General features: G+C 64.9%; 1 protein-coding gene across 2 annotated transcripts; it reads right to left on the reverse strand.

The window, feature by feature from the left end:
* Nucleotides 1-2,064: 2,064 nt before the first annotated feature.
* On the reverse strand, nt 2,065-22,080 carry CSPG4 (chondroitin sulfate proteoglycan 4). 2 transcript variants are annotated; one of them, XM_068696425.1, is made up of 10 exons: nt 21,921-22,080; nt 13,185-13,348; nt 8,830-12,399; nt 8,165-8,644; nt 7,752-7,928; nt 5,895-6,093; nt 5,645-5,776; nt 5,397-5,551; nt 4,942-5,125; nt 2,065-4,560 (listed from the first exon to the last, which is right to left on the reverse strand). In XM_068696425.1, exons 1-10 carry the CDS (start codon nt 22,006-22,008, stop codon nt 2,669-2,671), a joined length of 7,041 nt encoding a protein of 2,346 aa, XP_068552526.1. In that variant the 5' UTR covers nt 22,009-22,080; the 3' UTR covers nt 2,065-2,668. The 2 variants fall into 2 exon arrangements, with proteins under 2 accessions (XP_068552526.1, XP_068552527.1); XM_068696426.1 differs by lacking the exon at nt 21,921-22,080 and adding an exon at nt 13,625-13,765.
* Nucleotides 22,081-24,943: the final 2,863 nt, after the last annotated feature.

The raw sequence follows: 24,943 nt of genomic DNA on the forward strand, positions 1-24,943 counted from the left end.
TCTGGGGAGGCCAGCGTGGCCCCAGACCTGTCCCCTGCCATCCCCACGAGGCAGCCAGGGGACCGAGAGGTGACTTGAGCTCAGGGACACCGCAGCCTCCAGGAGGTCGGATGTGGGGCAGGCAGCAGCCGTGGGGACAGCCCGCCTGCATCCTGCCCCGCTCAGCCTCGCAGGGCGCGGTGCGGGCGGGCGGCGATGCCCCGGTGCCCGCGGGCACGGCGGTGGATGCGGAACAAGCCCGGCCGGTCGGCGAGGACGGGTTTTGGCAGCGTGCAGGGAGCAAGACCGGGCAGCACGCGGCGTGCTCCTCGTCACCGCTGCGTTCCTCAAATACTTGGGGATGTGACCCCGGCGCGGCACCAGCAGCCCACGGCGCTCCTCCGGGCGGGGAGCAAGAGCCGGTGCCAGCGCTCAGCGCTCTCCTGCAGCCAGCCCAAGGTGTTGTCAGGGATGGCAACACCTCGGCCATGGTGCCATTGACCGTATTTAATGGCAAAGAGGGCTGGCCAGCACTCCCTGCCCCCCCGGTGCTGGTGGTCCCCTCCGAAGGGGCGGCGGGGCTGATCCTGGGGTGCATCCCCGGGTTTCAGTGTCTTTGGGCGGGTTGTTTTTGCAGGAGCTCATCCCTCCGTCACTGCCTGCCTGCCTGCCTGCGAGCTGCTGGGTGTGGAGGCGCGGGTCAGGCTGGATCTGTCTTGAATTTCAATGCGCAGCCGGGGTGGAGCGCTGCCGCAGCTGCCCGGGGGAGGCTTTGTGCACCCGGGGCTGGTGGCCAGGTCCCCGTCTCACCATCCTTTGCGTGCCAGGGCCTGGGGAGCTCCCATCCTGCAGGCTGCGGGCACGGGCTGCCAAAATGGGGCACGGAGGGCTCCAGGCACCCCGGGGTGCTGGGTTCGGCTCTGAAGGGTGCCGTGCCCTGGGAGCGGGGATGGAGCCCGGCCAGGAATGGAGCCTCCCCTTCCTGAAATCCCTGCGCCTGCATGGGAGGTTCCCAGAGCCACCCGAGCCCGATCTGCCCTGGGTGGTGTTGAAAGAAACCTGTTTGGCTCGGTGGCTTTTTGCCTTTCAATAGGTGTCTGAAATCCAGCCCGTGCAACCTGGGCTGCGACCGATCTCCTCACCCTGCCCCGCTGCCCCAGCTCCTGCCCCCAGGGGTCCCACGGGGGGCATCTGGGAGCTCCCTGGTGGCCGGCAGAGCCCGGTGGGCACCCACAGCCAGGATCCTCGGCCCCGGGCGGGCTGCTCGGGGTGCAGGAGGTGGCACGGTGGCCAGGGGACACCGGCTCTCAGCCCCGTGGTGGCCCTGTGCTCGGTGGTGCTCTGTGGGGGATTTGCTGCCAGCACAGCCCGGCCCCACAGAAGCGTGCTCAGCGCTGGCGTCTCCCCGGTTGCTGCCTGTCCTCTGCTGACCCCAGGCAGCGGATATTTCCCGGCAGCGGGGAGTAAAACCACCAGCCTTAAAAACAACCCACTTTGCTCCTCAAAGTAGGCCACGTCCCCTCTATCGAGTCTCCTCGGGGTGCGCTGCTTCGGCGAGGAGATGGGGGCTGCTGCGAGCAGCCAGGAAGGGCACGGAGCAGGAGGGGGGGCAGGGAGGGCCGGCGGGGATTTTGGGGAGCAGCAGGCAGGGGTCAGGGCTGGAGCAGGCGGGGACGGAGCTGTGACGGCTGCAGGACGGCAAATATCAGGTCATAAATGCAGCTGGGCAAAGGGCCGGTCCTACAAACGTCCAGGATTCACGGCCCCTGGGTGATTTTTGGGGGATGGAGAGGGATTTGGGACATCCTGGGGACATTTCAGCCTCGCCGCGGCGTGCTGCGAGCAGGAGGTGCCCCGCCAGGAGGCTCTCGGCTACGTCCCCGCGGGGTGTTTTTGTTGGGCCCCATCCTGAGCCCGGCGCTCAGTTTTTCCTCGGATAATTTCTATTTAAGCATTCGGGCCGTCAGCCCGGGGAAAAGTTGAGCCGGAGCCCGGGGCTCGGCCCGCCACCTCCAAATGTTGCTCTGCAGCTCGCCGGGCTTGGCAAGGAGCGGCGCTGGGAGGGAGGAGGCTGGGGCAGACCGATTTTGGGATGTCCCTCGGGAAAAGGCACTTTATTCCCTGCGCTTCTGCCGCGCTGGAGCACACAGTGGGAAAACGCGTCGGGTCCCGTGCCCTGCTCTTCTCTCCGGCCACCGAGCCTTTTTTCCAAGTGGGTGGGGATCCCTTGGAGTCCCTCGGCGTTGGCCACGGGGTTTTTCCGAGCCTCTGCTCCAGTGCCTCAGCCCGCCTAGCCCTGGGGGATTTGGGCAGCTTCATCCCAAGCCTGACTCAGTGCAAGCCGCTCGTCATCCTCCCTCTCGCGCCCAGAGCTGCTCTCCTCTTCCGGGCCCTCCCCACTCCCCCCCAGCACCCTTGGGTGTCCCAGGAGAGCACCCCAAGGCCGTGCTGGCCTTTTTCCCCCCCTCCCCTCTTGCAGTGCCCCCCTGCCCAAAGCTGTCCGGAGATTTGGGGCTCCTGGGTGGGCCACACCGGCAGCACCCCCCATCCCCAAGGTCCTCCTGCGCCTGCGCGGTGCCAGCTCCCCGGGAGGAGGAGGAGGAGAGCTGGGAGGAAGGCGACGGTGGTGCTGATGCTCCGAGGAGGTCTGGGGGGGTCCGGCCGCTCGTGCCCCCCACGCCTGAGCCCCTCACACCCAGTACTGGTTGTTTTTCAAGGCGGGGTTGGATGTCCGGCAGTACTGGAGGAGCTCGGGGTCCGGTGGCACCCCAGGACCCGTGCCCTGGGGCGGGGGACCCGCGCCCTTGCCCTCCAGGGAGTTGACAGTCGTTAGGGGGATGCCTTGGCTGGGGTCCGTCCTCCGGAAGGTCTCCTGCTCCGGCACGGCCCCGTTCTTCGCCTTGGAGGACGGGGCGCCCTGCACGTGGTGCTTGCCCGTCTTGTTGCGCTTGTGCAGGTAGAAGAGCAGCGGCAGGATGAGGGCCAGCAGCAGGAGGATGAGGCAGATGGGGATGATGATGCTGAACATGTTGGCCTCGATGAAGCTGAGGAAGGTGCCCCCCTCCACGGGGCTGGGGCTGGCAGTGGCCCCGGGGCCCGGCCAGGCGCTGGGGGGCACCATGCCCACCTCGCTGGCGTTGGGGCCGCTCCGCGCCGTGCCCTGGGGCCACGGCACCGGGGACGACGGTGCTGGCGGGGCCACGAGTAGGGTGACCCCATAGGCTTTCGAGGCGTTGTAGGGCTCGGTGATGTACTCCAGGGCTGCCAGCGCTGGTGGCACACCGGCAGCCACCACCTCGAAGAGGAAGCTGTCACTCTGCGGGTGCTGGGGGGTGTCCCCAGCATCCAGCACCTCCAGCCCCACCAGCCCCTGCTCCAGCTCCCTCTGGCTGAAGGTCTCGATCGGTGTCGGGGGCTGCCCTGGGTCCCCCGAGACCCTGACGAGCCGGCTGCTGCGGGGCGACCTGCGGATCCTGAAGACTGGCACGCTCCTGGTGCGGTTGGCCAGCTCGCTGGCATCGAGGGTGCGGGTGTCCAGGAGGGCCGTGGTGCCCCGCGGCCACACGCTGCCCGGCCGAGCCGTCACCAGGGCGCGGACGGTGACGTTCACTTCCCCGCTCCTGTTCGCTCCCCGCGATGTGGCGAGGAACTGGAAGCTGTCCTGGGGAGAGGTGAGCTGGGTGAAGGTGAAAGTCACCTCCCCGCGCTCCAGCTGCGCCTGCGAGAAGCCCCGTGCCGGCTTTTGGTTGAGCAGCACCTGGCCAAACCTGGGGTCCCTGGTGATCCTGTACAGGGCATCGCCCTCCCCCGGGAGGTGCCGGGGGGTCAGGGTGGCCCTGTTCAGCTCCTGGGGCACCTCCAGCGGCACCGGGCTCGCTGCAGGCAGCACCATGACTTCCAGTGAGGTCAGGGTGGCCGGGTGGTGGCCGTCGGACAGGCTCAGGGCTAAGGACTCGGGGACACTGCTGCTGGTGGTGGTGACAAACACCACGTGGCCGGCGTTGATGTCCGCTTGGGTGAAGCGCTCGATGGCCACCTGAGGGTCGTGCGCGTTGGCCAGGTGGCCAGCGAGGGGTCTCTGGAGCAGGGTGTAGACCACGTCCTCCGGGGAGCCCTGCAGCTCGGCCACGTCCAGGTAGTCCCGGGACAAGGTCACGGTGGAGCCGTGCAGGACCTGCAGCGCTCGGCGCCGCTTCACCACCTGCGGTGGCTTCCCAGCACCGCCGCTCACCGTGATGTTGAAAGCTTCGGAGATGAGCACCCCGTGGCGGGGAGGATGGAGGGACTGCTGCGCCCGGGGACGGAGCCAAGCCTGGAACTGGAAGCGGTCTTTGGAGGCAGCGTCCCCGCCGTGGGTGTAGGCCAGGCGGCCGGTGGCCAGGTCTGACTGCAGGAAGAAGGGCTGAGGCTGCCCCAGCGCCACGCCGGCCACCGAGAGCTGCCCGCGGAGAGGTGGCTCCGTCACCAGGAAGACAACATCATGCGCAGCCCTCTCGGGGACCGAGACTTGGCTCAGGAGGTTGGAGGCGTCCAGCAGCGAGGTGCCAATCTCTGCCCGCTCCCCCGTGGCGAGCTGGAGGCCTGGGAGAAGGAGGGAAAACCCAAAGCGGAGTCAGAAATGGAGGGATGCGAAGGAAATAGGAAATAGGAATAGGAGGAAAACAGGATTGATGAGGCTGGCAAAACAACGGGGGGAAGGCGTTGTGTGGATAGGGCCAGCAAAGGATGCACGTGGCTTGTCAGATGTCGGTGTGGTAGCAGAGCTCGTGCTTGGAGGGAGCATGGGAAGTTGTACATTGTGCTTTTCCTTCAAACAGCCTCTCCTGACGTTTGCACAATCCCCCCTCCCTGCCCCAGTGAGAGGATTGTGCAAACCTCAGGAGAACTTGTTTGTCCCTTGCTTCTCCTCCAGCCACACTCCGCACCACCCCCCGGGCTGATTTTTTCCTTTTTTTTTTTTACCTGCATTTCTCCACAACTGAGTCGAGCGCTGGGGGCAATTCGCCTCGAACGAGATGAGCACGAGCAGGACGAAGGAGTCGGAGATGGAGGTCGGAGCCACCACGCGGAAGCGGATGGCGTCCTGGGCGAGCCAGAAGGGCTCCTGGGGCATCTCGTGTTGGTAGAAGATCACCCCACCATCCACCTAGGAGGGGAGAAAGCTCGCTCATTTCTGCTTCATGGCAACATAACCCCAGCGGATGATGCCACGATGCCATGCCCCATCTCCTTTCTGGCTGCCGTGGTGCCACTGTCACTGCTGGTGCCATTCTGGAGCCGGCGCGGGCACCGTGGGGGCTTGGTTTGGCTCCCCCAAGGAGGCACCTTTCTGCCCGGAGCTTTCCGCTCAGCAAATGGGGTGGGACCCCCGAGCCGTGGGGCTGCTGGAGGGTCTCGTGGAGGGGGCGAGACCTCACCTGGGCTTGGGTGAAGTTCCTGACTTCGTCCCCGCGGGCGGTGCGCAGCCGGCCGAGGCGCGGGGCTTGCTCGATGCTGTAGTAGAGGGCCGTGGGGCTGGCGGGGCTGCTGCTCACCGCCTGCAGGTTCTCGCTGGTGAGGGGCTGCAGAGCACCTGGAAAACACGCCGGGGGGGACATCAACCCTGCCCCTCTGCCCCCACAGCAGCCTGGCTGCCGGGCCCCCCCGCGCGCTGCCCCCTACCCACCTGGGCAGAGGGTGAGGCTCTGCTTCCTGGCCAGCCTGAGCTCCTCGCCCTGCGCCCTGACGAGGAAGAAGTGCCCGGGGGACAGGTTCTCGCCGTCCCACAGGTCAAAGGCGAAGCCTCCATCCAGGGACCCTGCAGAAAGCGTGGAGCTGGGGCACGGGGCAGCCCCCTCACCTGGCGCGAGGGGGAGCTCGGTGCCACAGGGCTTGGGGATGGGTTGGTGCCGGGGGACGCCTCATCCTGGCCGTACCTTGGTGCACAAAGAGGATGAGGCCGCTGTCGATCTGCGCCTGGGTGAAGCGCCGCACCTCCACGTTGGGCGCTGGCCTCAGCACCACCTTGCCATTGACCGGGGGCTGGATGGAGAAGGTGACCTCCGCCGCCGGGCTGTCCTCGTCCTCAGCACGCAGGGTCTGGGGGCCGATGGTGGCCGTGGCGCCGCTCCGCAGCTGGGGGACGGGGAGAGGCTGTAACCCCCCGGGACACCCCGGCCATCCCCAGCCCGTCCCCGAGTGCTGGTGCCTTGCACCAGGAGGCACGTCTGCGCCGCACAAGGGCTCCTTGTGCATCTGCTGGGCGAAGCACCCGTGCCCTGGCCTCCTCCCAAGCCCTGCATCACCCCGTGCCCGTGTTTCCCAGCACGTACAGGGGGCGTGCTGCCCACGCCGCCCCACAGGCGGCCGTGCCACCCATGCCCAGGGACGCTGCCACCACGATCCCACAGCACCTGCCTTCCCCAAGGGGCTTTTCAGTCCCTGGGGCTCCTGCCGGGGTTGCAGAGGGGATGAAGGCGAGCAGGAGGCAGCACTATGCCCTGTTCCTAATCCCTTGCCCCATCCCTGCCCCGCAGACCCCAGGATTAGGATTATTGCTGGGATGTCAGGTCCTGCGCGCCCTCCCCAGAGCCAGCTGTGTCGGGTTAGCGTAGCTCTTTTCCTCGCTGTCCAGCTGGCCGATCCCCAAACATTTCTTGAGTGGGTGTGGGTGCCGGCAGTGAAATCAAATCCATCAGCAGCCCCCGCGGGACTGGGGGAGAGAGGCCGGGAAGTGCGGCTTTGGGGAGGCGGGATGGGGGAAGCGCTGCGCGGGGGCAGCCGAGCTGAGCGGGGCTGAGCACTCCAAGCCCCACATCCGCTCTGAATGATTAAAGCTGGGCTCCTGCCCTCCTTTCCTGGCTTATTATGTCTGCTCACACTCCGTGTCACCTCTGCGCTCTGGGAGAGCTGGCGTGGAGGCAGCGAAACGGTGCCGGCAGCACGGCGGCACGGCGCAGAGGGCAGCAGAAGCCTCCCTTGGTGGCACCCAGCCACCCTCCTGGCAGCAGGGACCGCAGCCCGTGGGGCCTGATCCTGCCCGTGTGGACTCTGCACCCTGCCGCTGGCGTGCGTGCAGCAGGGGAAGCTTTGTGCAATCTCCGTGCCGGGCCCGGGCTGACCTTTAAACGCTGAAGTCATCTCTCCGGGAGCACAAACACACACGGCCCCTCCTGCACGCTGCTTGCTTTGTCCTGCGCAGGACAAACCCGTGCTTCTGGGCGTATTTTTGTATTGTTATTATTTTTTATTTCCCTGTCTTTTGATGGTTTTATAGTGGTTGGGAGGGAAGGCAGAGCTTCCCCGAGTGACCGTGCTGCTGGGCTGGCTGTGAGGCAGAGGAGAGGTTAACCTGACCCTGCAGGGATTTGGGCACAGCTGGGGCACATCGGGGCTCAGTGCCCTTAAAAAAAGGGATTTGCTGGTGGGGGGCTGCCTTTGCTGCCTGGAAGGGAGGGGGGGGGGGCTTTGGGGTAGAGGGCAGCATGGGCAAACCATGGGCTGGCTGCGGATGGGGACCCCAAACTTTGCAGGGCAGCCCCGCTCCGTCCCGTAGCCTTCCTTTGGGGTGTCCCTGCTGGGGTGGGAGAGGGGGGGGCTTTCCTGAGAACCCCCCCTGCACCCCTCCGGCTGAGCCAGCCGCCAGCAGCAGCCGCAGCGGGGCGATGCTCCCACCTTGTGGACAGCTTCAGCATGGCCGGGGGAGGAGGAAGAGGAGGAAGAGGAGGAGGAGGAGGCGGAGAAGCCCTTCCAAGGCCGGCCCCAGCCCCTGTTCGGCGGTCCCCCCCCCTTACCTGCAGCCCGGCGTTGATGCGCAGCCGGGGCCCCGCCGTGCGCCGGGGCGCGATGGCCACGAAGACGGTGCGGGGCTGGCTGTGCCGGCCGCTGTGGGAGGCGTTGGCCAGCAGGGTGAAGCTGTCAGCCCGAGCCCGGGGCACGTCCTGCCTGTATCGGACCTCCTGGTTCTCCACCTGCGGGGCAGGGGCTGGCTGAGGGGCGCGGGGGGGGGCCAGCCCTTGGGCACCGCCCCGGCACCACGATGGGGAGAGGGGCTGGCACCGGGGCTCTGCCCGCATCCCCTCCCCATAGCCCTCAGCTTGGGGTTTCCCCCCACCACAGCAGACCCAGAGGGGGTGAACCTGCCCCCCTAAAACCCTCCATCCCAGGGGCAGCCCCCTGCAGCCTCCCGGTGGCCCCAGCCCCGTACCTCGCTCCAGGTGAAGCTCTGCAGCCCCCCCTCCTCGGGCCGCTTGGTGTTCAGGAGGGTGCCGTAGCGGGGGGGCTCCAGCACCCTGAACTCCACGCCACGAGCCACGAAGTAGTCGCTGGGGACGTTGAGGACGGCCGTGGAGAGGACGGCAGAGCCTCCTCCCGGCACCGTGAGGTTGCCGACGTCCAGGGGGACGGTGGCGGGGAGCACGCTGAGGCTCACTGCCACCCCCTCCAGGGGGTCTGCCCCCCCGGCTGTGACGTCCACGACAAAGTGGTCCCGCTCCTCCTCCGGCTTGGAGTGCAGGTAGAGGACTTGGCCGCTGTTGATGTCCTCCTGGGTGAAGGACTGCACGGGGTCGAGGCTGGGCGGCTCGTCCGAGTCCCGGCCGTGCTGGACCATCACCAGGAAGCCGGAGGCCGGGGGGCTGCTCACCAGGTAGACGATGTCCTGGGGGGGGATCTCTTCGTGGGCCACCTGGGAGTGCAGGGGAGGCACGGTGTGAGTGGGGGGCTGACATTTGCCAAGGTTGTGGCAAAGCCAGACGCGGGCACAAGTCCTCTGGTCACTGCAGGTGGGTGGTCAATAGCCCCCCACACACTGTCTGGTGGCCGGGGAGGGGATGTGGGTTTTGGGGAACAAGCAGAGAGGGGGATACTCACCAGTAAGTGCTCCTGCTTGATCTCGGCCGCCTCCCCCTGGAAGACGTCTATCTCCTTGTTGTTGACGATGCGCAGGGGGCTTGGGTGGGTGTCCAGGAAGATGGTGATGGCCAACGTGTCCTCCACCACCACCTCGTTTGCTTCCACGGTGAACCGGAGCTCATCCCGGGCGTTCCTGCTCCCGTTGTGGCGGTACGAGACCTCTCCTGCCAGCAGGTCCCTCTGGGAGAAGGCCATGACCGGCTGCCCCCCTCTGAGCACGGCCCCCCAGCGCGGCGGGGCGGTGATCAGGAACCGTATCTCCTCGTCCGACCTGATGTCCATGTTGGTCTCCAGGCTGAGGACGGAGGCGTCGATGCTCCCCTGGCTCCCCTGGGGGATGGCCAGGCCGGTGTTGTTGACTATCTTGATGTAGGGCTCTGACGCCTGCACTTCCAGCAGCGCCGTGGTTTGGTGGAGGCCGTCTGAGACCTGCAGCTGGATCCAGCCCCGGTCGGCGCCGGAATGGACGAAGAGGATCTTCTTCTTCCTCAGGTCGTCCTGGGTGAACCGATAGAGCTGGTGGCTCCTGTCGTCGACGGACACGATGCTGCCAAACAAGATGTCCCTCCTGGCCAGCACCAGCTGCGCGTCGGAGAAGCCCGAGTCCTTGTCGGTGAAGGCGATGTCGTCCGTGGTCAGCAGGTGCTGCCCGTTGCGCACCACGTTGAACACCTTGCTCACCGCCCGGACGGGGGGATGGTCGTTGACGGGCTGGATGGAGACCCTGAAAACCCCTCTCACCTCCTCCGCCTCGGGCTCGGTGCTGCCCTCGCCCTGCCTGGTGGCTACGAAGGGGATGTCGTCCTCCAGCGTCTCGGAGTCGTCGTGCTGGTACAGCAGCCGGCGGTGCAGGATGTCGTCGTTGCTGAACTCCGTGATCTCCTCGCTGGACGCCCTGCCGAGGGACGCTGCCCACGCCAGCCTCCCGTGCGCCGGCCCCTCGATCACTTCGTAGAGGTAGTCCATGCTGTTCAGGCTCTGCACGAACAGGTGCTCCTTGGAGATGACAGCCTGGCCCCCCTCCGGCACCGTCAGCAGGACGTTGGTCAGGTTGGGCGCGTCGGGGTCCCCCCCGATGCTGATGGGGTAGGTGTAGACGGGAGAGTGCTGCTCGCCGGCGCGCACGTGGAACTGGAAGGCGTCCTCGGCTTGCTGCGAGTTCCTGACGGTCGCGCTGTAGCTCAGGCGGTTTCTTTGCAGGTCCTCCTGGGTGAACGCAAAGCCCTCGGTCAGCCTGCTGCCCAGCAGCTCCAGGTTGCCCTTCCTGGGGGCCTGGATGATCACATAGCGGAAAGGGACCGGGGCAGAGTTTGGGTCTTCCAGCATCGCCTCCAGCTCCTTGCTGGTGATGTTTTTGTGCCGCTTGTTCTTCATCTGGAGGGGGACCATGGTCTTCATCTTAATGGTGGCTCTTTTAATGCTTATGAGAAAAGTGTTGTTTGGCAAGACCTTCTGGCCCACCTGGACGTCGAATCGGAGCTTCTCCACGACATCCTCCAGCCGGTGCTCTGGATCCGTGCAGAAATACTGGATGCGCCCTTGCTCCAGGTCTTGCTGCTGGAAGGACTCGACTCGTTTCCACTCCCCTCCCGTGCTCCCCTGCTTCTGCACCTCGCCGTACCTGAGGGGCTGCGTGAGGCTGTACAGGATGGGCACCCGTTGTTTCCCGGCGTTTGTCTCGGCGGACAGGTTGGCCGTGGAAATGCGCGCAGCCCCCCCTTGGGAGACGGAGAGCCCGGTGTTGTTGCGCAGGCGGATCTCGGGCTCTATGGCCAGGATCCTCAGCGTGGCAACGGGGCTCGGGACGGAGCCGTCGCTCACCTGGAAGGTGAGCTGCAAGTCCGTCCCGCTCTGGTGCACGTAGACCACGTTGCCTGCTTCCAGCTCCCTGCAGGAGAACTCCTCGATGGGCACGCCGGGCTGGAAGTCGTACTCCACGTAGCCCTCGTCCAGCTGCTGGGCGCCGTGCAGCTGGAACTCGAGGTCGTCACAGGAGGTGTCGTCGTCCAGCACCTGCAGGGTGTCCGTGCTCAGGTGCCTGCGCGTGTGCGACAGGACGGTCATCTGGTTCCCGTGGGGGAAGATCACCTGCGGGGCGTCGTTGGTGGGGCTGACCATGACGGGCAGCACGTACTTCTGCCCCTGCCGCAGGCACTCGGGGACGCCCTGCTGGGCGGCCACCGTCACCTCCAGCACCAGCTGGTCCATGGGCGCTTCGGAGCCGTCGTGGGCGTACCGCACTTTCCGATTCACGACGTCCAGCAGGGTGAACTTCTTCCTGCTCCTGGACCCGGGGACGTCCAGCTCCAGCTGGCCGTGCCGAGGGTCACCGGCGAGGGTAAAGAGGATTTGGGATGGGCGGATGTTCGCCAGGCTCAAGTCGACTGTCGGCTGGACGTGTTTCCACTCCAGATAAGCCGTGCCCCCCTCCGACAGGACGAGGGGGCTGACGTGCAGCAGCCTGCTGATGTTGGCCAGGGCGGGTGGGAAGCTGCTGTCCGGCCGGCACGCTTCCACCACCGGCCAGGCGTCGGGCGGAGGGGAGGTGGGCGCCTCGTCCTGCTCGTACGCCTCCTCGTAGTCCTCGTAGTCGTGGTCCGACTTCCCACAGCCGGCCGCGATGTTCTTCGTCAGCACGGCGTCCTGCAGGCTCTTCCTCTGCAGGTTTATCCGCAGGTCCTCCAAGCAGCCGACAAAGGACGTGTTGCTCATGGTGCCCGCCGAGGTGAAGGCAAGGCGGTGCGCTCTCAGCCCCTGCAGGGCCTTTTCGTTCAGCCCCCCGATGAAGAGGTTTCCCTGAAGGTCCAGGTAGTTGTTGATGCCGCGGTTGGACGTGGAGGAAGCGTAGTAGTCGATCAGGATCTCGAGCTTGTGGGTGCCCGTGTAGACCTTGACGTAGTGCTGCTGCTTGTCGCTGATGAAGACGTTGTTGTGCAGGACGATGACGCCGTTCCCCTTGTTGACGAAGCCCCTCAGGCGCCCGTTGGAGACCTCCAGGTAGAAGAAGTCATCCTCCGTGCCCGCCTGGTAGATGAGGGGCGCGTGGGTGACGTCTGTGGTGACCACAAACTCGATGGTCCCTTCCTCCCTCGCGTCCCACGTGGGGAACGCCACGTACGACTGTGGCCCCAGGAACCCGAAGGGGTCCTCGGGCTCGGCAGAGAACTGCGTGCTGCAGCCTTCCTGCACCTCGTGGAAGACCTTGGGGCTGCCACCGGAGGACGGCGGGGAGAGGACATCCAGGCCGTTGAACGTCACCGAGTGGAGGCAGCCTCTGAAGGGCGAGCTGGCCCCGGCGAGGTAGGGCAGGTTGAGGCCGCCGGTGCCGCCGGCGTAGAGGCCGTACTGGATGTCCAGCTCCCGGACGGGCCCCGGGACGTCCACGGAGCTGTTGAAGAGGCCGTCGATGGTCAGCGTCATCCTGCCGTCCTCCACCAGCAGCTCCACATCGTGCACCGCCAGGTTGTCCAGCTGCAGCTCCGCTGGCGACTGCAGCGTCACCTCCTCCGAGCCCAGCCGCAGCCTGGCCTTGGGGGAAGGAAAGCGAGCGGGGTCAGCACCAGGGCTCGTGCACAGCACCCTCCTGACCAAGCGTGGGCCCATCCCTGGGGGTTTGGGAGCGCTGTGGTCCCTCTGCTCACTGCCACGTGCCCTGCCCCGCTCTGCCCCCGCATGCTCCTCCGTCTCCCAGCCCCTTCCCCACCACCTGGGCTGCTCCCAGCCCCGCCAGCTGCCAGCCTGGGGACTGGCAGGGGAAATAGCAGGCTTGCCTGTGTCCACTCTAATCCAGAAATGGGGTGGGCACCGTCATCACGAGCAGCAGCCCGGAGCCTCCCTAAGTAGAGGGTTGGCCAGCGGACCCGAGACACGCGCCCTGCCTCGGGGAGCTGTGGTCAGCTGCTTGCTCGCGCTCAGATGTGGTCCGTGGCCCAGCCCAGCGGCTCCCGGGGAAACAGGGATGTGTTCCTCAGATGCTCCCTGCTTTTTTTCCTTTGTGGTGGGCGCCAGCCCCGTAACCACAAGAGGAAATTCTGTTCTTCTGTCCTGCTCCCTTCCCACGCCCCAGCTGCACTCAGCCTGCGGTGGGATGGGGGCGTTGGGTGGAGACCTCTCATTTCTCTGGTCCTCTTGGCCCATCCCTTCCCCAGCCCCTCGCACTCCAGGGTGTTCAGTGCCATGTCCGAGCACGCAATGAGCACGGGGTGCTGACATCAGGGTGTCCAAGACGCTTCCCATGGCCCAGCTTCCCTACCTGGGGGCTGGTTCCCCGTCTTTAATACCCCCGCAGGGACTCGGGGAGCTGCGGTACCAACCTGCAGGGTGCCAGCTCGCAGCTGCAGCAGGAGGTGGTCGGGCTGCCCGGCGGCCAGGAAGAGCAGCCCGCTGCCCTGGCTGGTGTAGAGCTGGAGCCGCAGCCGCACCGTGCGCGAGGCGTCCGCCAGCGGCATCTCCACGTAGCTGTCCCCGAAAAAAGAGGCTGCGGAGAGGTGAAAGGAGAGGGTCAGGCAGGGAAAGGCACCCTCAGCCCTGGCCGTGTGGGTGCTGTGAGCCTGCAGCCCCCTTCCCAGGCCCCTTCCTGGAGTCCTCCCCTCGCTGGGCTGCGCGTTTGGGAGCTGCATCCTCCAGCGCCGGCCACGCGATGGGGCCCGAAGGCTGCAGCCTCCAGCCTCCCCCTGCACACGTGCAGGGAGGTGTGCTGTCAGCCCGAGGAGCCCTGTCCATTTTGGACACCCCCTCGGGAGGAATGAGACACCTTGCCATGCAAATCCTCTCCCTGCTCAGCACCATTCTCAAACAGCTCCCCGCAGCACCGAACCACTGCTGAGGTTCGCCCCGGAGGCGGCGGCTCGGGCAGATCTGGAGGAATAAATGCGTGCAGAGCGTGTGTGCAACCCATATGTGGACGTGGGAGCGTGCTGGGCTGGGGCCGCGGCTGGAAGGCATTCAGCACCCAGCGTGCGCGCGCCCTCAGCGGACTCAGCGCAATGGCATGCGGCCGCGGGACCAGGGACTGTGTCACAGGGCGCTGGCAGGAGGAGAAGCAGGAGGTAACCACAGCGTGGCACTGCTCAGTTGCACAGCGGCGCTGCTTGCTCGCTGGCTCAATGCGTGTGTGTGCGCTGCACCCGCGTGCGGAGCGCATGCTGCGTGTGGCCCCGCGGCACTCTGAGCTGCGCGCCTGCAGGAGGAGGCATTAACATAAAGACCCGTAGGATGTAAAAGTCTGGGGAGGATGCGCTGGAAGGGGGGGAATTCACGTTTTCAGGCCACGCTCTGTGAGGTTTAGGTGACTTTTTGTGCTTTTTGGCCAGGCTGTGCCCTGTGGAGGGATGCTCTCTGTGGAGGGGGCTCTCCCTGGAGCGTCTCCAGCCTGAGCGCTTTGGGGAGGGCCGAGCAGCCTCAGGACGTGCAGCCCTCCTTGCCCAGATGCCACATCCCAGCTCTGAGAGCAAAGGAAGGGCCTCAGCTTTCTGCTGGGGTCCGGGACAGCAGTGAGGGCGTTGCAAGGAGCCTTACCCCACCCGCACTGGGCAGGGAGGGAATGGCAGCATGGAAATATCCAACGCCTGCTTTAACGGCCAGCCGCTCGCTCAGGGTTGCCAGCACGTCTTACTCAGGCCTGCTCATTTCCTGGTCCTTCTGCATGCCCTTGGCAAGTGTCACTCTGGCTTCCTCATCCTCCTCTCCTGAGCCAGTGACTCCTGGAGCCTTGCTGTCCTCTCCCGACCTGCTCCCTCCTGCTGCTGGGCTCTGCACAACCAGCCCAGTGGCCCTTCTGGCACCACGCTGCACGCAGCACATTGCAGAAAGGCTTTTCCTTCTCCCTGCACAGACATGGGACGCAGGCACGCACGCCCGCGTTGCATTTGGGCCCCAGGAGACCTCGCCTGCACATTCCGTGCTGGCTCCCACCGAGCTCTCCCCCATGTGCGTGCACGGCTCCAGCTCCCACCGAGCCTTTGCTTTTGTGGCTTCCCCTAGCCCAACAAACGTGGCTTTCAGATGTTGCTGAAAAACAGCGCAAGGCTGCCAAAAGTGACGATGCCCAGGGGAGAGACGCAGCTTGCAGGGAAGGGGACCCTTGTCCCATTGCGGGAGGCTCTGGGATTTTTCTCCGGCTGCAGAGCAATGCGAGTTAGTGCTGTTTGTCTCCAAATCTTGCTGCAGCACCCCTCTGCCCCACAGCCTGGCCAGGAGGTGCCTGAAGGCAGCTCTCACATCTTGCAGCAGCCTGTCAGGACCGCGGCTTAAAGCCGAGGGTGACAAACGTGCCGTTTTGTCCCCAGAAGGGGATGTCCCGGCTGGCTCTTGCACCTCACGTGGAGAGAAGCAAATCCTCGCATCCGGGGGCGAGCCCCTGGCTGCTCTGCTCCCCCCGGCTAAAAATAATTCCCGAATTCCCGTTCCCAGCTGCAGGGTCCCGCAGGAAATCACTGCCCTGCGCCTCGCCAGCCCCGTAGAAAGGCTGCTGCAGAGGCGATGGGGCCCCCGTCACAGTTTCCGAGCAGCCGGCCAGCAGCCAGCAGATTATAGGCTGCACTGTCTTTTTATTCCTTTTTTTTTTTTTTTTTTCATTGAAAATAACAAGGAGGAAAGCCAAAAGCCAGGCTCTGAGCAAACCCCGGGCGTGCTCTGCTCCTCCAAGGCCAGGCGAACAAGTGAGGGCTCTGTGTGCGTCGGGCGCCCGCCCCAGCCGCCGGCCACGCGCCGGGTCTGGGATGCCCTGGCCTGCTTCCCCCTGCCTCGTCCCCTTTCCATCGAAAACACAGCTGCTTGGGCCTCTCCTGCTGTTTTCTAGTGCCTGGGGACAGCGCTGGGACAAGCAGTGCCTGTGGCAGGGGGGCACACATCCTTCCCTTGTGCCCGGGGTGCTGGGGACCCCCGCGTCCCCGCTGGGAAGGATGCTGAGGACGAGTGGAGGAAAAGCTGCCCGGAGGAAGGCGGGCTGGCTGCTCAACAAGGCTTCATTCAGGCTGCCCGAGCAGGAAGGGGCCGTGCGCCCGCCTGTGTTTGCAGGGAGGGGACTGGAATTCGTTAAAGCAACTTTTTAATTGCACCCCCAGCTCCGGGGCGGGGGCCGGGGGCGCCTCGTGCGCGCACGCCCCACCTGAAAGGCTCTCTGTGTCCTCAGCCCTTCCCTGCCCCGGCTTTCCTGGGGTGGAAAACCAGGTGTGGAGCGAGGGCTCCTTGTCCCCACCGCCAGCCCGCTGCTTGTGCTTCGCCCCGAACAAGCGGCCCCTGTGTGCCGGGGCCGGCGAGCCCCTCGCTGGCAGCCGCTGCTCCGGGACGCCCCAGCCTGGCGCATTCCTCCTCCGCGGCGTCAGCGGGCTCCCAGGCGCTCGGGGCCGGGGTTTTGGTGACTTTATAAGGCAGCGGGCTCGCCCAGCCCTCCTGCCTCCACCGTGGGTGGCCCCCAGCTTCGTCCTCCCCGGGAGCTGCGGGATGGGGCTGGGGACAAGAGGGGGCTCGGCGGGAGGAAGAGGTCCCCGCCTGCCCCGTGCCTCCGATGGGTTTTTTGGAGAAAGGCTGCATTATGCTCCACATTCCCTTCGTTTTACGGCGTGGTTTTATTTATGGCCGGGGAAGGAAATGAGCAGCCTGCGAGGCGGGCTAAGGCAAACACAGCCGGTGCGCAGAGGCCCCGGGGTTTGGCTGGGGCTCGGCTGGGAGCAGGGGGGCCCCAAAGCCCCCTCTGGTGATGTGGGGGGACCGGGGGCTGCTGGCTGCAGGGCTGAGGAGAGACCCCAGATGGGTACAGCGGGGAAATCCCCGTGCAATGGGGTTGGGCAGCACGGGAGCTGGCCCTGAGCATCCGAGCTGGTTGGGGACCTCGGGGATGTCCTGCAGCAAGTTTTTGGGGCAGCCAGAGGAGCTGCTGCCTCGTTTCCCCCCCCCCACTGGCACCGGTGAGAGCCTGTGGCATGGAGGAAGGCTTCTCCTCCTCACCCCTGCTCCTGCATTTTCTCCTGCAGGCTGCAAGCACGGCTCCCACGGCCTCGTGCCAGGGCTGTGCGCGCTTCCCAAACCCCGCCGCAGCCGGCCCAGGGAGCGGGGCTCTGCTCCTCGCTCCCGCTCACACTTTCCAGGCGCAGCAGGGATTGCTGGAAAGCAGAGAGAGCAGAGCCGCCTCTGATAACGCCGCTGGCTGCGGAGGAGCCTCACCACCCCCTCTTTTTGGCCGCGGGAGGAGACCCCCAGGGAAGAGGCGCCGTGCTCTCCCCTGCACGTCCTGCTCGCCCCACAGCACCCGCCCCTACCTCCGCGAGAGCCTCCGCCTGTGTTTGTTGCTGCAGTTCCTTCCCAGCTGCTCTCCCTCTCTGCTTCCCCACTCTCCTGCCCTGGCTCCCGCACAAAAATGCCTTCCTGCAGCCCACGGACTTCGGGGTCAGGCGCAGCCGTGGCCCCCACTCAGTTTGCGCGGCCCCGGCAGGAGGAAGGCGGCGCAGCGCTTTGCTGTGAAATGGGTCCAGCAGCCTTGGCCGCAGCCTCGCTGCTCAGGCCCTCGCTTCCCCAGCATAATTTTGCCGTGATTCAAGCAGCCCAAGTGCTGCTGGCATTCCTTGCACTGCCCTGCCCTGCATGGAGCCACCGAGGGGAGGGCACGGCGCTGGCATCTGCCCCTGTCGCGCCGCCACGGTGCCGGGGAGCCCCCAAAAATTGCCAGGGTGCTCTGCCAGCACTGCCCCTTTGGGGACATGTGTGCAGCTGGAGGAGCACACCCTGCACACGTGTTAAACATCCCGGTGGCTGGGGCGCAGCGTGACATCGGGGGTCACACCTGGGGGTGAGCATCCGTGCAGCTGGCACACGGGGAGGGGGCTGCCCGCCCCTGCTGCACCCCCAGACTGGAGCAGGGAGGCCGGGACGGGGAGGCTTTAGTTCTGTGTGCTAACGGATCCGGAGGGATGCAGGGAGGCAGCCCGAGCTGGAAGAGGTGCTTGGAGGTTTTGCTCTGGGAGGAGAACAGGGGGGGAGAAAGTGGGAGGATTTGGGGAGGCCGGCGGCTAAATGGGGCTTTTGTGACGGCCCCGGCGGCGTGACTCAGGCTCGCTGCGTCTCCCGCTGCCAGGAGAAGTTGGCCTGGAAATTTTGTATCAGCCCCAGAGGACGTGGTTTCCAAACCATCCCAAGACGGGTTTTGTTCTTTCTTTCTTCCCCTCTCCTCGCTCTCTCGAGCTGCCTCTCGCCTTCTGGCTGCCAACTTTTCCCAACTCCACCCTGCTCGCGGCGAGCTCGGTGCCGGGGCTCCAGCTGCCCGGCCGGTCCCTTTATCTGGGAGCGGGGACACGGCCCCATATTTGTGCACGGGGACACGGCCCCGCACCCTGACCTGCCCCCGGGGGCAGCGGAGCCGGGCGCCCCTTTTGGAGAGGCTCCCGAGCATCCTCCCGGGGCGGGCTGGATGTTACCGGAGCGATGCGCGGCTGCAAACAAACAGCCCGGCCGCCGCTGGAGAGCTTCCCGGCAGCCGCTTCCCAGCCTGGCGTGGGATGGATCGGCCTCGGAGCGCCAGGACAACGGGGATGCACCAGCCAAATTCGGGGCTGGGGGGGGGAGAGGTGCTCCAGAGGAGCAAACATGCAGGCGCACAGGGGGGAGATGCCAAAGCTGTGCCAGCAGCGACCTGCTGGGTTTAATTTCCCCATCCAGTGCACCCAGGAAAGGGATTTGGGGTAGTCTGGCTGTAGTAGAGCAGCTGAAATCCTTCCTTTCCCCTTTCTCATGCTGTCAGGGGCCCCCTCCCCACCCTGCCCTCCCACCCCAGCCCGGGATTTCTCAGCCCCACGCCTTTCCCATCTCTGAGAAACAAGCCGAGGGCTGGTGTTTATAGAGAAAATAAACGCCTGCCCGCCCGCCCTCTATTTATAGCTGGGAGCACGTACGTGGGGAGAGGGCTGGTGGCGCGGGGAGGCGTGAGCGGGTCCCCCCGGGGCAGGAGGCTGTTCTCAGCCGCAGCCACCTCTGGCCAAAACTTGGCTCTGGCAGCCTCGTGCGCCCCGCTTCCCAGAGGAAATGACCCCCAGGACCCACGGGCTTCTGCGGGATGGGGGCACGACATCTCTGATATCCCAAGGCAGATGTCTATGTGGGAAGAGCTCTGCTCCGAAAATGTGGGGGGAATTGGGCTGATTTTCCCCCAAACCAAAAATAATAAAAGAGAGAGGTTTTGACCAAAGAGATGGGATGAGGCAGAATAACTTTTGCTCGCAGTTTCCCCTTCAAACCGTTGGCTGGCTGTGGGAGGTGCGCATGGCACCGTGCGGCCGGGAGGAAAAACAACCTCCAGAAAAACAAGATTTGGGCAAAAGCAGCATGGGACGTTCCCGGTGCCCATCCCTCCCTGACTCACGGCCCATAAAGGCTCCTTTAATAGCCCGTGAGTCACGGCAGCGCGCGGGCCCTCGGCGCGGTGGCACTGGATGAATGTGGCTTTCATTTCCCTGGGACTGGCGGGCACGTGCTGGGCCGGCCACCTTGAGGCCGGGCGGTTTTCCCCGTGGCTTTCTCTGCTGTTTTTAGCACTGCCCGCCCTTCCCCAGCGTGCTTGCTGTCTGCTACCGGCTGTCTGTCCGGCTGTCAGGCAGCCAAGAGCAACCGCTGAGCGCGGCGCGGTTCCCCGCGGCACCGTGCCGTGCGCCCAAGGGCGCGGAGCCCTCGGACACCCCTCGTGGATGCTCCCGTTTCAGTGCTGCTCCCTGCACAAGCTGCTTGGTGTCTGGGGGTGTTGGGGCCGTGTTTGGTAAGCACAGGCCCAGCCAAAAATCCACCTGTGTGAAAGCAGCTTGGTAGCAAGTGGGTTTTTTTGGGGGGGGCTTCCTTTTTCTCTGGGGGCTGCATGTTAACTGAAAGCCTCCGTCCTCGTGCAAACCTTCCAGGAGCAGCGCAGAGGAACATCTGCTTCGGGAGGAGGGAAGCTCTCCCGCTGCTCCTGGTCTGAGCTCTCCCCTTCTCTTCGCCCTGTCCCAGCCACGGCGATGGGCACGGTGGCGATGGGAAGGTTTTGGGGCACGGTGGGGATGAGAAGGATTTGGGGCATGGTTCGGGGACGAGGAGCCTCTCGTTCCACATCTCCAGGCGGTGTGCAGACACAGGGCAGTCTTGGGCACGTGGGCACGGCTCCAACCCGAGCCGAGGAGCTTTCCCAGTGGAAAGCTGGGGGTTGAGGAAAGCCATGAGCCTGCTGACGCCAGGGGAATCCCGAAAAGGAGCGAAGCGGAGCCTGGTGCCTGCAGGCGCATGGGAAGGGCTGCGCCGTGGCCAAGCTGTGCCTGGGGCCTAATTTAGACACACATCCTCCACCAAAGCCCATGAGGCCGTGTTCCTGGGCAGCCTGCAACCTGACGTTAGTTCCTCCGCGCTGAGGTTAACCCCGAGCTGCGATCTTGGAGGAATGCGCTTATTATACATTTGCCTGCAGCCCTCCGCTGCTAAATATAAGAGTGAGACAAGAATATTCCTCCCCGATTCCCACGATACCCGTTTGCATTCCCCCCCGTCAGACTTTTTTCCTGTCCGTTCCCATCAGCTGGAAACTTTTCCAGCCGCCCGGAGCCGTGACCTCAAGGCACGCGGTGCCCTCGCTGAGCGTTGGAGCAAGGAGAGGCCGGGGCTCCGAGCACGGGGGTGACATCCGCGGGTGGCAGGCAGGTGACAGAGCGGGCCCAGGGATGGCCACGGGCTGCATTTTGCCCTTCCTCCAGCGTCCCTCCTGGGAAGCTCCCGGCCCCACCAAGTCCCCATCACGAGGATTTGGGGGACTCGTTTTTTGGTGGCCTCGCTGGGGTCCGGGCGCTTTTTCCTCTCTAAGCGCTTTGCCAAAGTTTCACGCTCCGATGGCAGGAGGAGAAACTTTCTGGTGTTTTTCCTTTTTGACATACAGCTGATGGGCACAGGCTGCCCATTTTGGGCTGGGCACAGCAGGAAATTGGTGCAAAACCTCTTCCCCTTCTCAGCCCCAGGGGCCTGTGCTAGCGGATGTCCTCTGCTCCCTGCAGCCGCGCCCTGGCCTCGGGTGGTATTTGGGGGCAAACCTCTGGGTTTTGGCATCGCCAAATAAAGCCATGCCTGTGCCTCGTCCATGCTCAAGCCTGGCAGTGGCCTCCCAGTGATTTTGGGATGCCACAGGGGTGTCTGCACCTCCGGAGGGTGCCAGGGCAGCCCCTGCTGCTCTCCCGCGCACAGGAGCAGGCAGGAGCCCTGCGGGGTGGAAGCCCTGTCCAGGACCTAAAGGTCAGCGCTGGAAGGAAGAAGAGCACTCTGTTCATTAACAAAAGGATTTTTTCCACTCAGCTTGCCAGGCATCCTAATATTTTGGTGCATGAAGGAAAGAAGGAACAAGCCTGGAGGGAGAGGAGCGAGTCCTGGGAGGCCACCTGCTCCCCGGGGAGGGAATGGGGACGGCAGAGCGAGGTGCCCCAGGGCTGCTCTCTGCTTTCGGGCACGTTGGGAGGACTCATCCCCGGGGTGGCCGGACCCCTCCATGGTCCCTGCTGTCCCTCGTGCCCCCCAACACCACCAGCCCCCCAGCGACTGCTCCCACCGTGCTGTGGGGTGCCCAGAGCCATGCGCCCAGACCCTGTGGCACAAGGCAAGCCCCGTGCCCCACGCTGGGGTCTGCGCCCACCCCGGCGCACAGGACGGACAGACAGACAGCCGGAGCAGAGCCAGGAGGTGAAGCGCGCTCTGGTGAAGCTGCTCAGCTCCCTCCTCACCCGCCGGCAGCACCACTGCCACGCACGGGCCCCATCCCACCCAGCACCCTTGGGAAAGCAGCCGGCGGGACACGGGCGCGCAGCTCCCCGGGAGACACGGGGCACAGCAGCCCCACCAAGCAGCCCCAGCAGCTCATCCTCCAGCGGGACAGGCTGCAAACACCCTGCCCAAAACCAGGCAGCTCCTCGGCCTCCAGGAGGGCACCCAGGGGTGCTCACACTGGGTCCCCTTCCCTCCCAGCCCAACCAGCCCCGCGCTCTGCCCTGCGCCTCCACCGCCGAGCGTCCCCGTGTCCCTCGCCGCTCCGGCAGCAGGGTGGTGGGATGGGGGCTTACCTCCGCCCGGGGGTCCTGCACGAAGAGGATGGTGCTGGCAGGCCAGCAGCAGCAGCAGCAGCGTGGCAGGGCCGCCTCGGGTGCCCATGGTGCCTCCCGGCCGGAGCAGCCTCCGGCAGCGCCCGCTTCCAGCCGAGGGCTGCCGCTACTACTATATTTAATAAAGTGCAGCGAGGGAGGGACCTGCGGCTTCTCCCGCCTGTCAGAAAGGAGGAATTCACTCGGATTACAAATTTTCCTCTTAAAGGGGTAGTGGCCTCCCGCTCCCCGACCCACCCTGCTCTCAAAGCGCCCTTGTTCGCGCTGGGGCGACGCACGGGGAGGAGCGACGGTGCCTGTCCCGAGGGTGCCCAGGCAGCGGGGCGAAGCGGGGTGCTCCTGGGTGCTCCCTGCCCACTGCAACGCCTCCTGCCCACCGCTGCCTGCAGGAGGGGCTCTCTGAGGGTCCTCCAGTGGGGTTAGGGGCATCGGGGTGATGCTCAGCTCGTGGGATGCAGGGCAGAATGGCTCAGGAAAAGGGCTTCGTTGTTTCTCCCTGGGCATCCACCTTCCCCGGGGCCATGCGATGGTGCACAGATTTGGGAGAGCTCGGGCCTGTTTGGTGACAGCATGTCCCCACCCTGCGAGTCCTCACCCTGCTCTGGCTCACCTCAGAGCCCCTCTCTCCACCTCCCCAAACCCACTCCTGGCTTCCCACTGAGCCCTTGTGCAGCACACGTCTCCTTCCTCTCGGACGTCTATATTTCAGGTCCCTTTCCCCCCGAGACACCTTTTGCTGATGGATTACGCATGCTTCGTTCCCTGCTGGTTTATTTCTAACCTCTTTAGGCCCGTGGTGTGACTTTGCTGTCTTTGGCAGCATTTGCAACACCTTCCGGCTCAGAGTCTTCTCCAGACGTAATTAATGTGTTGTTTACTCTTGCTTTCAGATCATTAATAAAGACATTAAATAAACCTGGGATGTGCCATTCTCTCACTGACTATTTATGAATAATTGTCAGGGGCTCGGTAAGTTCATTAGCTAATTCTATTTAGTCTGTGGGTTACATATTAGGCAGACTTGCTGATTTGTACAGATTCGATTTTGCCAAGTATTCCCCTTCCTGCCTTTTATCTCCGGCTCTGCCAGGAGCTCTGCCTCGCTTCGCTCCCCCCCCGTCCCCAGCTTTCCCCCTCAGGTTTTGGGACTGATGGAGGGACGACGTGCTCAGGGCTCGTCCATCTCCATCGGTACTCATGGCAGCTCCAGGGTGCATCCCTCCAAGCCTCTCTTCTCGCCTTCCCCAGCCAGCACCTGGCCGAGGCGATGGCACAGCCGGTGCAGGGTGGCTCTGGGGAAGCGGCACCCAGCGGGGTCGGGGCGCTGGGGGACCCAACCCACGCCATGTTTGGGCAGGGCAGGGGCACCCAGCGGGGTCCCAGCTCCTGTCCTTGCCACGGAGCCCCGAGCTCGCACCGTGCAGGGCTGTAGCAGGGAATAAAGCCCTGCTGAGCCAGCTGTGGGGGGGAGAGCAGCGAGCGGTGCTTGGAGCGCGCCGCCGGCCCTTGGCCGGGGTGTCCCATCCGGTGCTGGCAGCAGGGAGCGCATTCAGCAATGCTGCTGGGATTTAGCTGCTCAGCAGCTGCCTTCCCAAGCGCTCCCACGATTTAATAGGAACCAAACCACGGTGTTTGGGTCCAACCTGGCCGAAAGGATGTCAGGACTGGGGCTGCTGGAGGGTCCTGGAGTGCTGCGTGGTGCCAGCTGCGGGCACCTCCCCGCCGTGCAGCACGGCCACAGTCCCATTTGCCCAGGAGTAGGACATCAGCGAGGGTTTCTTTGACCCGGGCCAGGAATATTTCTGCTACCTGCTCAGAGAGAAAGCGATGGGCAGCTTGCAACATCTGGGCAGGTGTGCAAGGGTTTGGGTGGGGGGCTCCCCCAGGGACTGGGGCGCACCTTGCTCCGTGAGGCTGGCGGCTCCCATCTCAGGGCGAGGGAGGCTGGCGAGGAAAAAGGTGCTGTGGGGATTTGAGGGCTGTGGGTTTGGAAGCTGTGTGGGTCAGAAACAGCTCCCCAAAGAGCTTCAGGGCCCGGAGAGCACCCTGAGGTGTTAATTGCCCTGACCAACCCCACCTGGGGGTCTCAGCCTTGTGTGTATTTAAGCTCAGGTGCCTTCAGCCTTTGCTTCTCTTCACCAGGGGCAGGTGTGCTGTGGCTCTGGGCTGTATCCTGCCCATCTCAGGTGCTGTGCAGTGGGGTCCTGCCCCCAGGGGAGCCCCCAGGGGACGTGCCTGGGCTGGGAGTGGTGCCTGCTACTGGCTTTTGAGCCTTGTCCTGCAGTGCCTTGCCCTTGGAGGGCCAGGATGGGGCTCAGGAGTTGCTGGCAGCACGGTGAGCAAACACCTCCTGGCTGTGGTTTGGCACTGCCTTGGGGTGTTCCCCCATCTGTGTGCTGCCATGGGGGCTTGTTTTGAAGCCCCAAAAAGGTACTGAGCTGGAGTGACCCCCAGCAGCTGTGATGGGGCAGAAAGCCTCCTGATTTCCTTGTGGTTTGGTGTGGCTTTATCTGCACTGCTGGGGCTGGGAGTGCTGTGGCTGTGCTTCCCCTCAACTAAAACACTTTGCTCTTCCTTGAGCACCGAACACATCACTCCCAGCACTAAAAAGGGAATCGATAAAGCCCATTTATTTTTAGCCTGGATTTAGGGTGCTTTGGAAGAGGAGCTGGGCTGTGCTGTGGTGCCGGCAGGCTCAGGGAGGTGCCCACATTTCCACCCTGGGTGAATGCTGAGCCGTATATTCCTGGGAAGCCTCTCCTTGCCCCAAGCACCAGCCAGCCCCCAGCCTCCTAAAACCCTTCCCAAGGGCTTTGGGGGGGGCTCTGGGCCGGGGGGAGCCGCTGCTGGGGGGCAGTGAGGAAGAGGAGGGTGCCGGTGCCGTCCCCATGGCGCGCCCAGGAGGTGGCACCAGCGCACCGCGGCTGCGGGGACAGGAGCTGGGGACCCCCCGGCCGAGGTGGGCAAGGGGCTGTTGCAGGCGG

The sequence above is a fragment of the Anas acuta genome, chromosome 12, assembly GCF_963932015.1.
Source record: "Anas acuta chromosome 12, bAnaAcu1.1, whole genome shotgun sequence".
Classification (NCBI taxonomy): Eukaryota; Metazoa; Chordata; class Aves; order Anseriformes; family Anatidae; genus Anas; species Anas acuta.